The 13,090-nt window shown below is 35.2% G+C and overlaps 1 protein-coding gene across 1 annotated transcript; it reads left to right on the forward strand.

Moving 5' to 3' along the window:
• Positions 1 to 1,228: 1,228 nt before the first annotated feature.
• On the forward strand, positions 1,229 to 8,029 carry LOC131152089 (uncharacterized). Its single transcript, XM_058103716.1, has 5 exons — positions 1,229 to 1,579; positions 7,094 to 7,208; positions 7,325 to 7,414; positions 7,506 to 7,604; positions 7,694 to 8,029. The coding sequence occupies exons 1-5, from the start codon at positions 1,512 to 1,514 to the stop codon at positions 7,793 to 7,795; spliced, it is 474 nt and encodes a 157-aa protein (XP_057959699.1). The 5' UTR covers positions 1,229 to 1,511; the 3' UTR covers positions 7,796 to 8,029.
• The last annotated feature ends 5,061 nt before the right edge of the window (positions 8,030 to 13,090 follow it).

The following is a 13,090-nucleotide window of genomic DNA, read 5'->3' on the forward strand; positions in this document are numbered from 1 at the left end:
GGTTGATGAAAATTATAGAAAATCGGAGGTTCGAAGATGATGAACACAAGAGCCGAAGTAAAAATCATAGAGAGACCAAGAGATGAAAGTGAGAGAGTGTGAGAGATGAAAATTTTTTTTTAGAGAGGCTAAGAGAGAGAGATGAGAGTAATAGATAATTAGAAACATAATAAAGTTGTTAGTTGGGAAGTCAATGAGACTTGAAAAAAAAAAGAATTAAAAAGTATTTATTTTATATTTTAAAATATAATTTTATTTATTTGTTAGTTGAAAAGTCAATGTATGGAAAGAGAGCATAATAAATAATATTAACATTATTTAATTAAAAAAAATTTAGGACCATAAAAATATATTATTATATTAAAAAAAAATTAGGGAACCAAAATTTTTGGAGTCCTAGACAAGCACCTCAATGGCCTAATGGAAGAGTTCGCCAAGGATACAACTATTTATTGCCACCTACAATGCTAATTTTCTATTTGCCTTATTACTTCTTTTTAAAATATTTGCATTCGTTAACTTTTTATTTGACCATTCAAATTATAATAGTAACTAATTGATCATTCTTATTAAAATTACACAAGAAAAAGTAGAGATTGGCTCCTAAGGATTGATGTGAATTTATAAAAAATAAAATATAAATCTCATGGCCAATTCTATATTTCTATACCATGGGAAGAAAAATAATAATTAAAAAATCTTTCATTTTAGTAGATTTATTATTTATATCCAAAATTATAAAAAAAGTATGCTATAATCATTTGATTACTTTCTTAACGGAGGTATTTACTTCCTTTTGTTTTTTTTTTTTTTTTTGACAATGTCCTCTCCAATTTGGTAAGAGTTTTTTAAAAATTTAAATAATGTTTAACGGTCAATTTCGGATGAGTTGCATCGCAAATCGACAGCACCGTTGACCAAGAGTCAGAGAATAATATTCAAACTAGAACTCCTGGCACTCTGGCAGGGGTAAAATACGAAAGATCAAGCTGACTCGGGGCCCTACTCTAAATACTCAAACTTCATGGACACTTCCAGAGTCTTGTTCCCAACATCCACTCTAAGAGACCACCGTTCCCACTCTCCAGTGTAACGAAACCCAGGACTCGCCTCAGCGTGCCGACATGTACTCGGGTACGCGCTTAGTCGGGCTCACACGATTGGCTGCTAAGACGTGTAACTCCGCGCCAGCCCACCACCGTTAAAAAAATCCAATAATCGAAGCGATGGAGTGAGTACATATATTTCCATACAGCCGCGCGTAAAAACAGCCACACCTGACTTTCTAGGCGCCCCTGCTTTTATTTAAAGCAAATTTCAGACCTCCCTCCATCCCTCTCTTAACAAAACTTACAGCGGCATAGCCGTTCTTTAAAGGCTCAACGTTGCTCTTCGTTTTCTTCTCTACTGCGTCCCTTACGTAACTTTCATCTTCGTCCGAGAGCGAGGGAGAGAAGAGGAGAGAGAGAGAGAGAGAGAGAGAGAGAAAGAGAGAGAGGGTTCGTACAGCAATGGCGTTTGTGTCATTCGTCGGGAGAGTTCTCTTCGCCTCCCTGTTCATACTCGCCGCTTGGCAAGAGTAAAGTTCTCACCTTTTCCTTTTGTTGATCAGATCTGTCTTTTTGTGCTTATCCGGTTACGTGTTCTTAAAGATTTTTTGGGTTTTGTAAATCGATGGCTGTGTATTTGTTCTTCTGTATTCCTTTTTACTACTTCTCGTTTATGTTTACTTCTTCTTGGTGTTAACATCAGATCTGATAAGTTTTAGTCGATTTAGTGTATAATCTGGATTTATGCACTATAAATGAGTGTAGTAGAGATTACTTCTTAAATAATCTGGGTTTAATTATTGCGACGCGTCTAATCTGTTTCCGAATTGAAGTTCAACCGTTTGCTGTGTGTTAAACGCGTCCTGAGTAATTATGCTGTGTACTTATGAGGTGTTGTTAGCGTTATTAAATTAAGATTTATTAAATGTATGTGTGTATGTATGGGCTCAGTTTATCTTGTCGACTTGATTGATTAATGCGCAACATATAGGAGGCTTGCTTGCTATCTATGCTCGCAAATGAAGTAGCGAAACTATCATCTCGAGTCAACTCTAAGCTCTACTGAACTGAACCTTAACCCAAAATGTTGATGCATGGCTAGTTGATTTCTTTTAAATCATTTCAATCGATCAAGGGCCTTATTTTCTGTAATTTTAATTTGAAATTATGTGATTCCGCACAGCTTAGATAGTGGAATTTGTATCTGGATTAGTAATTAGAAACGACTGAAATATGACCTAATCTTATATTTTGTGTTCTGTTCTCTGAACAGAACCAGATGAGAATGGAATATAGGAATATAATAGTTTACAAAAAAAAGTGTGTGCCATTCAAGACAAATTACCATGTAAAAGTTAGTGTTATTCCAATATAGGGATAGGCATTTCAAGTGAGATTTAAGAATAGTCATTCCTTGTCTATTCTCTATTTGAAACAAGACCAATTTTTACGTGTTCAGCCTTAAAAGGGCAAGTGACCAATTTGATTATGTGTAAGGTTCAATAAGTCTTTTTTTTTTCCTCATTGGGTGTTCAATGTAGTAACGTTCTTTGTGAAGTGGTTTATTAAAGTCAATGTGGTTGATGTGTCTTAGTATTCTGCACGCGCCATCTTTTTGGCTGATACATCAAAATTTGTTTGGTTCCTACATAACAGAGAAAGCCAAAATTTGGTTAAATTGAAGAAATCATATATAATGATGGTTACATTGACCTGATTAAAAGGTCAATGACCAAATTAATAATTGGACCTTGATTTTGTTTTAGAAGTACGTACTCCTTTGACCAAATTACATTAATGGCAAATAGGTATTCTCTCTCTCTCTTTTTTTTTTTTTTTTGGTAGTTGGTCATGGATATTGCTTTAAATGAAGGGATTGAAGTACTAAGTCAAGTACTTTATGTTGAGGAATGTTAACCCTAAAATGATATTTTTGAAAATATTTTTTGTGTGCATGATTCGTGTTATTCTTTGTTTATTTTCACACTCTATGCACTATAAACTTAAAAGAAATTTTCTGTGAATAAACCTAAATCTTACCTTCTCAAACTTGTCAGAATGTGTCTCCTGTGTGGTTTCATGATCGATTTGCCCCTTTTCTATGCAAATAAAATTTTCTAGTTGGAAAATTTATTATTATGTGATAATTTCAAGTGAAATTTTGAACCTTAGAGGATTAATTCAAGGTGGGACTGTTGCAGCAGTCTGCAGGGTCGGATCGTAGGTTCGAATTGAAGATTGCAAGATTCTACTTGCAATGTAAAATAAATATAAAAAATTATTTGTATGCAATATTTTAAGACAAAGAACTTTGTTGGTTACTTAGAATTAGGAAATTGCTAATTTTGAATTCAGACTCATACCTCATCAAGACATTAAAAATTTAGGAAATTTTGGAATTCAGACTGTAAAAAGAAGAATAAGAAGAAGAGCAAGAATAGGAGGAGTGATTCACTGCTGAGTGTTCTAGGTGTTGGCAGCCTAACTATGTCATAATGCTTAAAAATGAAAATTGGATTGTCATAATGCTTAAAAATGAAAATTGGATTGTCATAAATAGCTCGAGTCTGTGATAGTGTCAAAGTTGCCTCTCTTTTATTGTTTTTAAAAAAAAAATTGGGGATTAGAGAATGATAAGAATATGAAGAAGTCAATGTCTTCCTTGAATCTTTTGGAGAAGCAAGACTCATACTCAGTTCTCTGTTCTCTTCAAAGAGCAAGACTTGAAAGCTCTCTGTTTCAAAGCATGCCTCTACTGGGCTTGCCTGCCTTCTCTGTTCTTGGCTGCGGCTGATTAATCACCAAGAACCTCTAGTTGTTAAATGTCAAAGAAAGAAGCTAGGTTTTGTGTTTCAAACCTAGAGTTGCTTTCTACGGATTGAATACCAGATGGAGCACTACCTTATTGTTAAACTCCAAAGAAAGATGTTTGGTGGTGATTGAATCTAAGAATAGGAGAGAAATCAAGTGCTGCCTGCTGAACTTCAAAGAGGACCGAGAAACCAAACTCCAAGGAGAGTTAGGTGCTGAATCTGTTGATTGATGGGAGCTATTTTACCCTGGTTTACTTGGGCTAAATTGGTTGCAATGTTAAACCCTTTAGGGCCTTTGGGCCAATGATAACATGTATTAGGCCTTATTGTTAAAACCCAAAAAGAAAAGAAACCCAATCTAGATGATAAAAGTAGAATTGGTACGATCCCACATGTGAACCCAATTCTAAGATTTCATTGATTCTTTTACAATTCTATCACTTGTGATTCTGTTTTTTGTTGCAATTTGGATAGCAATTTTGATAACCATGGAAGCAATATTCTTGATAAATTGATGTTATTTGTTGCATGCTATCACTAAGGTTAAAAGCACGCATGCCTAGGTGTGAGATTTAGAGATGTGGGTGCGTAGTTAGGTGTAGTGAGACGCATAAGGTGAGAGATACTTCCAAGAACAACTTAGGGAAGGTGTTTACGTCTGAGGATTAGAATATTAGTAGGAGATGACTGGTAGAAGAGCAGCTAGTATTGTTTTGATGCCTATCTTTTGGAGTATTATCATTTATGCCTTAAATTGATAGGCTTGCTTGTTTGTATTCTCCATTTGGTTGATGGAGTAAAGAAACCTGCAATAAGATATATTTACAAAGCTATGGATAGGATTAAGGAAGTTATAATGGCCTAATGCTTTCGGTTGAGCCGGAGCATAAATTCAAGAAGGCATTTGAAATTATTGAATCGAGGTGGGAAATGTCAACTTCATCAACCTTTGGATGCAGTTGCACCCTTTTTGAACCCACAGTTTTATTATTCAAACCAATGTTTAAAAGGAAAAGGCGTAGGGCAAGACATTTTAATCGTTAAGAGGTGAGGCGTAAGCTTTTTGGGAATTCTATTTTTAGATAAAAATATGTTAATAAATTATATATATATATATATTTAAAAATAAAAAAAAAGATGAAAAATCACAAATATAAATAAGGTATGCATTTCAAACTACTTGCTAGCTTGAATTCATGACATAAATCATAACAAGAGTAGCTATACAATTACGAAGTTCAAATTATTTTCATTATTTAAGATACAACTTATTTATTTTGATAAGGTTGAAGTTCAAGAGTTTTAGAAATCAATTCATATTATGACATTCCTTTTATATAAACATGTAGTTAAAATTTTCTAGTCAATTTTAACTTGAGAATCACACTTAATGTGTAAACCTCAACTGAAAAGATGCAAAAGGCGTGCTTTTGTATAAATGCGTAAGCCTCAACAGGTAGTGCATTAGCATCTTTGGAATTTGGTATTTTGGATTGAGCCTCAAGGCATTTTAGGCAGTCCCTGCCTTGAGGGGCAAGCCTTGATTGAGCTTTTTAAAACATTGATTCAAACTCCAACTTTGTGCAAGATGAAGAAATCATGTAGGGTTTGTACAATTGCATTGCAAGGTTGGTGCCATTTATTGAAGTGCAAAATAAATTTCAAATGTGGTGGCAAATTACACAAGCGCTAAGGTGCTCTTTGGAATTGATATGGTTGTGAGACAAAGGAATACCAAAGCATCAGGTAAAATGACTTTTACTACCTCTCTCTCTTTAGAATAATTTGAGATACATAGCCAGTGGTATACATTTTGAAATGTATTTAATAATAGCCATGTGGTGGGACGTACCTATGGTTCAATTGATTATGAAAGAAACTGGAGCTTATCCCAACCTGTAAGACACTTGGATATTTTGGATTAAAAAACATATACTACTGTGTAGAATCACTATTTACTATGTTATTTTTTTACTTCTTTTAGCATCATAGCAAAAGGAGAAAAGGCTAGCTGAACTTTTGTGAAATATAATTGAACTTTGAGACATTGATACAACAAGTGTGATGCCACTGATCCCATCCTTCTAAAGGAGATTGATGATAGTAACGAGCGGTTGATTGGTACTTTCGTAGGATGAATAACAATATTGATGAGGATGATGAATGTGTGTTCAAATATGATTCTTTGATATGGGCTTCTATTGCCAGAGCTGATGGGGTAAATGAGCCCCCACTACACTAAATCAAAAATAAGCAGAAAGGTGTAATCATCTTCTAGAGGAAGAGAAGATCTTGTATTGCTTGAGGACTACAGGCATTCGAACTTGTAGATGAGGATGGGGTCCAAGTGGATGGTGTAGAGGAGATTGAAGAACAAGATGTTGGAGGAGAAAGTTTTTATAAGAAGATGATGATATCTTAGTAGACTTAGTTGACGATGACTTAGGAAGATTATTCGATTTTATACTTTGGAATCTTTATTGTACTCTTTTCTTTTGATATTGAGCAATGCTGTTGATGCTTTTGGGCCTTAGACTGGCAATTTCATTTTTTTTGTTGGGTAGTTTGAAGCTTGAACTCTTGCATGCTTATGTTGAACTATGCTTGTTTTTCTTGGAACTTAGTGCTTGGTACTCATAATTTATATGCATTTATGTTTTGGTATTGAATATTTTGGTATTTTAAATTCTATTTTTTTGCAATGTGTTCATAGATCAATTTGTCCATCAAATAAGGCCTAGGCTCCGACGACCCTTTGTGCCTTGGATACTAGCATTATCATAAGTATTTGTTGGGGTATGAAAGGCTGTGGTGATGAAAGTGTGTAAAACAATTAATTATATAGATGTTGATGTAGCAATGACTCATAAATGTTACTTAAAATACCACTTGTACTCATAATTTATATGCATTTATGTTTTGGTATTGAATATTTTGGTATTTTAAATTCTATTTTTTTGCAATGTGTTCATAGATCAATTTGTCCATCAAATAAGAGGCCTAGGCTCCGAGGACCCTTTTTGCCTTTGACACTAGCATTATCATAAGTATTTGTTGGGGTATGAAAGGCTGTGGTGATGTAGCAATGACTCATAAATGTTACTTAAAATACCACTTGTAGTAGGTAAACATTTTTCAATATTCATGTCTTTTTATGCTTTCATTTATTTGTTAATGCATCTTAAATTTCTGCACTTGAAATAATTGTGCCTTGATGTTTCGGACCTATAGGTTTAATGAGTTTGGTGTTGATGGTGGGCCAGCAGCAAAATCTCTCAAGCCAAAGTTCAATGCTTTCTCGAAACATGTGTCTAACCACACTGGATTGCAGCTTCCACAAATAGAAGTGAGTAACGCCTTGTCTTTCTCCTTTTGCATACAATTGGGATTGTCCCTTGATCTTTTTCCTTCTGTTGTCTTGTGCAAATATCAAAAGTAACTTGTGGAGATCTTATTACCCAGATTAAACACATCGTCGCTGCAGCGATAGCCTTGAAGGGTGTTGGAGGCCTTTTCTTCATTTTTGGCAGCTCTGTTGGAGCTTATCTTCTGGTTTGTTATCTGAGTCATTGCATCCCTTACATTGATGTATAAACAAACTAATATAACCATATATTGAGTGTTCCACCTTTATCTTGTGCAGCTTTTGCATCAGGCAATTGCTACACCAATCTTGTACGACTTCTACAACTATGAAACCGACAAGAAAGAATTTGCTTCTCTCTTCATCAAGTTCACACATGTAAGTGATGAAGATCGTCCAATGCTGGAAATGATGTGAGATGATGATATGAATGAATGATACCAATGTGTTTATGTTCCATTTTGCAGAATTTGGCTCTGTTTGGGGCTTTGCTTTTCTTCGTCGGCATGAAGAACTCATTGTCAAGGAGACAAGTCAAGAAGAAGGCTATCAAGACAAAAACAGTTTAAGGAACGGCACGGGTTGATTGGCATCTTTCTCCGGTGTCTGATCTTCACAGCGCTGGTTGTACCGAAGTTCTGTATGCTTGTAGTAGGACTCTTTTCTACCATTAATTTTTTCTTTCTTTTTTTTCTTTTTATCCTCGTTTTGGGCACTTTTATCTTATTCCATTTGAGGTGTGATTTTTGTTTCTTTCTGGGGCAATACATGAACTCTACTCAAATTGAGGTTTTAGAGGGCTAGAGATAGATCTAAATTTTGTCATGTTATTTTCCATAATTCACTTTCATCTTGGGTTGGGTTGTGAAGAAATAAGTCATTTACCGTAAGCTGTATGTTAGATTTATGGTCATTTAAAGGGGAGTGTGCTTTCATTGAAAAATAACTCATGACTCCGATTTTTTGTCACTCCAGATCCTATTTATGGAATTTTCAACGGACGGGCCGCTCTGCAGTTTTAGGAAAATTTTTAAAGACTGGATTTGCCTTCATATATTTTTTGTGCATGCTAGTTGAACCCTATTAGGTGCTAATGCTGGTTTCAATCCCTAAAGCTATGTTTGGTAAAATTATTGTCTTTGGATGTGTTGCGGTGAATTGGAGGGAAAAATTGAAAATGGAGGAGCTTGAAATGGTGATTGAATTGTTTGACAAGGGGGCTCGTTTTGGTTAAAGAGTTTTTGAGTGTTAATTAATTAACGTACTTTTTCATAGTTTTCGTAAATTATTGATCAATCAACGTATTTTTTTTCACGGACAAGTAAATTTAAAATATCAAATCTTTACAAGTAAGCTAGGAAATTTAATTTTTATCATAATTTTTTTTGAGTGGTTCATTCTTCTCGCAATCTCTCATCTCTACAATCATTATTTGAGATTTTGCATTTGTTCATTATATTTTTATTTTGAGTCGTTGACATCTTTCGAAAATGGTGTTTTAATTTATAATTTATGATAAAGTAGAACAATTTAAAAAATAATCTCCCATTTTCCATTTAAAAATATCAAAAAGCTTAAAAATTGTATTTTTTTTTCTACAAAAAAAATCATATTGGTTTGTTTTTTTCCATTTAAAATTTTAAAAAATTAAAGTTTTGTACTTTTATTCCCCTCAAAATTTTACCAAAAATCCAAAAAAAGTTTGTTGCTCGCTAGCAAGGGGACGAGGTAAGCTAGCGTTTGTTGGCCATTCGGTTCTCTTTTTTTCTTCTTTTATTTGCTTCAAGAGTGTGAGGAGTATGTGCTTATGAGAGTTTTTTTTTTTTATTGCAGTTGTTTCATGTGGGCACACTACACTTGTAGGTTGAATGATCTTGGAAAAGCCATGTTGAATTCAAGGGTTGATATTCTTCTAATCAATCTTCACTATTTTAGTAGTTGAATATGGTTGAATCTTAGTTTATGTAAATTTATGAGTTTATTTTTGCTAGTAATTTTTGTATCCTTGGTTGTTTTCTAGAAAGAAGGTGGAAGGCTAAGTCCCTTAGGGATGCTATGGGTTTCTTGATGATCAATACGTTAGGGTTCCTTATATATATATATATATATATATATATATATATATATAAAAGAAAACTCTCTTATCATTTTGGTAAGGAAATTGATATTAGCATTAGAAGGATCGATATGAACACTGTAAATATTAGTTAATATTGTGATGAATTGACTGATTACTATTTGTGCACTTAAAAGAGGAGAGCTTGTCATGAACAATCTCCTTATGTATCTATAAGGAGAAGAATGAGAGGATGCCCTAGAAAGGCCCTCCCTAGGCTAAAGAGAAGAAGAATACAAAATTAGGGGACAACGAAGCGGCATGATGAAAATGCAGAAATAAAAAGGCAAACAAGGAAGAAAAACTTATGTACGAGCTTGAAATGGAGTAACAAAATTGAGTCATACGGTACTAAAAAAGCCCATCTTTTTTTGTTTTTTGATGACCTGGAATGCCAACTTTGGACGAGTCATTCTGACCCTTCCTCATAAGTGGCACCATATCGGGTGCAGATTGTCCTTTGGACCTCCCCAAGCGGTACTAAAAAAGTCCATCTTTGATTGGAAATTAAAGCTTTTAATTCATCCATCATAGTTGCACACCAACATGGATCTTTAACTTTAGTAGAAAAAGAAGTCTTCTCAATGTTAGATATAGAGGATGCTTTGTTAATTAAGGTATGTGGTTGCTTTGAGAAGATTATAAAAGTAGGGATACATAGAAGATCGAGGGTTCAAAAGTAAGAAAAGGAATTTGATACCTAGAGTACATTTAAATATTATCAACAAATTCCATGGATTAAATGATTAATAATTGTTTAGATAAGCTAGCTTAGACACACCATGCCATAGGTTGTGTGTGGAGTGCACATATAATCCCTTGAAATATGAATGGTGTTGTAAATCAATGCACTATTTGACTTTACACACTCAAAAAAGTGACACATCTAGTCATATATCATCAAATAAAACGACACCCTAAAAAATTAGCATAGAGTAACTCGGTACTATAATTCGCAAACCTTCAGGCTTCATTTGGAACTCAAAAAATATTAGGAAAAGAAAAGGAAAATTTCAAGGAATCTGCATTTTCATGTTTGGTTGTTGAGAAAAGTGAGAAAAAAATAAAAATATATATCAAATTCATAAACAAAAGTTTGATTTTACACATCATTAATGTTTAAATTTTCTTATTTTTTAATCATATCAAAACAAACTTCCATTTTTGATAATATTTAATAGAAAAGGAAAATACAAGAGAAAATGAGTTTCCTTGTTATTGTTTTTTTTCCTCTCTTTTTCTAAGTAAAATCCTTGATCCAAATGAGCCCTTGAAGTTGCAGGGTCATAAGAGTTGAGATCAGTTGTATTAAGGAAATTTGACGAGAATCCTAGCAGTTGAAGATTTGTGAATATCCAATTGTATGCGGCAATATGGGATTCTTTAGATTGTATGAGTTGAATATCTGTTTGTATTTGATAGTTTAGAATCTCCTTGATTTAGTATTCGCAAATTTTCAATTACTAGGATTCTCGGAAAAGTTTCTTAATAAGTTGATGGAAGAGAAATATTAGATTGGATTATTTAATTAGATAAAAATGATTAGCACGAGCTAATCAAACATCAATCGATTTAATTTAGCTAAGCCAAAATTAATTCAACCATGCCCGCAAGGAAGCACTAATTTTTCCCAACCAGTACGCCTTTATAATGAATATAGCAATTATAACCACCAGACAGTTCGACTTAGGCTGAAGAGTGTGACGATACTAGGTCATATTGCTTTGTATCGTATGTATACTGGAATTGTATTTGTAAAAATACTGGTATTGTGAAATGTATGTATGTTTGTTGTTAAAATAACACTCATGTATCCACACACTGATGTAACTTGTTGCTCTCTTACTAAGAGGTGTCTCGCCCCTATCATACAAATATTTTTCAGGTCCTTCGAGTAGCAGACACTAGCGTCCTTCATTTTAGGAGAGTGGAGGTTGGTTAGCTGTATAGAAGTACTTGTGTAAATACTGATCCTTGGCCGAATTGTCATTTGGGTTATGTAGACACTCAGGGTATGTGTGTATTTTAGGGAACTATATCTTCTTTTGTATAGACTCTGATATGGTTTTATGAATGGATTAGGTTGAATTTTTCGCTGTGTATATACTGTGTATGTGATGATGGATAAGGTATACGTGAACCATACAGGGTCGGACCTTTATATTGCGCAGTATCATGGATATTATATGATACAGGGACAAGTTAGGTTACTAAATCACACCCTGGGGCCTATTTCCGGATTCGGGGCATGACAACTTGGTATCAGAGCTAACCAGGTTATTAAGTCTTGTAGACTTGGTTAGGCATGATTTTGTGAACATACCAGAGTATAGGATGTAGGGAATGAGTAGAGTAGGGTGGAGGGTTGTCTTGTAGCTAGACAGAGATTCATTGGCCGTGTTTTGTGTTTTTCTTGGAATGACGATTTCAGTAAAATCACGACAAACCATTGATGGTTTCATGTTTGTGCGGTAGGGCAGATCTAGGTCTGAGAGTCTAGAGTTTAACATGATTATTCTACAAATGATTGTGTTAACTGTGCTATGATATAGGAATACTAATGTATTCTTGTACTATTTTCAGTATGGAGCCCAAAGATAGCAACTGGGATAGTAGTTTGGAGGGGACTGCAAGTGAAGGGTCACCTTCCATGCCTCAAGATTTGACCAGGCATATTATGCGAGAGATCGGACGAAGTTTTAGGGGACGGGAGCATCCACCTACAGTTGCGAGTTGCACTATTGAGAAATTCACCCGCATGCATCCTCCGACATTCATTAGAGGGTCCGACCCGATTGTAGCGGAGAACTGGGTGTAGAAGATAGAAAAGATACTGAAAGTTTTGCACTGCACTGACGAGTAGAAGGTTCACTATGCTACGTTTCAACTGGCAGGAGAAGCTGAGAGGTGGTGGATGGCAGTGAGTCTGCTTGAGGAGCAGAGAACTGATTCATTAGGGATGACGTGGGGCCATTTTAAGGAGGTATTCTTCGAGAGATACTTCTCGGCTTCCTTCTGTGATGCAAAGGCAGACGAGTTCTCGAGTCTGACTCAGGGGATCTTAATAGTGTAGAGTTACGCAGCTAGATACATCGATCTGTCTCGCTTTGCGCTGTGTATGATCTCGAACAAGTACGAAAAGGCTCGGAGGTTTGAGAAGGGTCTGAGGAAAGACTTTCGTAGGCTGGTAGGAATGCTGCAGATTTAGGAGTTTTCGATTTTAGTGGAGAAAACTGCCATAGTTGAGGCTGGTCTCTAGGAGAATGAGGTGGCACAAGATCAGAAGAAGAAGCCAGTACCTTTTGGTTCTTAGATTGGTTCCAGACAGGGACAGTGGAAGAAGAGGAACTATGGTTTAGGAAATCATTAGATTATGAACGGCAGGGTCCGTAGGGGGATCTATCTCACATGCATTGTGCTAAGTGCCGTAAGTGGCATGATGGGAAGTGCCAGCCATTCATGGGTAACTGTTATCGCTGTGGCAAACCGGGCCATGTATCCCAAAACTTTCCTACACCGATGACTGGTACGACTGCACCAAGTCAGAACTAAGGATAGAACTAGGTGCCTTAGGGAAACATAGCTCAAGCAAGAGTGTACCCACTTACTTTAGTGGATGTAGAACACGCTGGCAACGTGGTGATAAGTACCATATTACTGCTTTTAAATAAAGCTATTGTTTTATTTGATTCAGGAGCATCCGACTCCTTTATATCTGCAAATTTTGTGAAGTTATGTGGGGCTAAAA

The sequence above is a fragment of the Malania oleifera genome, chromosome 3, assembly GCF_029873635.1.
Source record: "Malania oleifera isolate guangnan ecotype guangnan chromosome 3, ASM2987363v1, whole genome shotgun sequence".
Taxonomy (NCBI): Eukaryota; Viridiplantae; Streptophyta; class Magnoliopsida; order Santalales; family Ximeniaceae; genus Malania; species Malania oleifera.

Excerpts from the sequence above, each read along its gene's own strand:
- LOC131152089 (XM_058103716.1), top strand. The coding sequence starts at position 1,512 with ATGGCGTTTGTGTCATTCGTCGGGAGAGTTCTCTTCGCCTCCCTGTTC. Across the intron at positions 1,580-7,093 it reads ATACTCGCCGCTTGGCAAGA|GTTTAATGAGTTTGGTGTTG; the intron begins GTAAAGTTCTCA and ends TCGGACCTATAG. Across the intron at positions 7,209-7,324 it reads TGCAGCTTCCACAAATAGAA|ATTAAACACATCGTCGCTGC; the intron begins GTGAGTAACGCC and ends CTTATTACCCAG.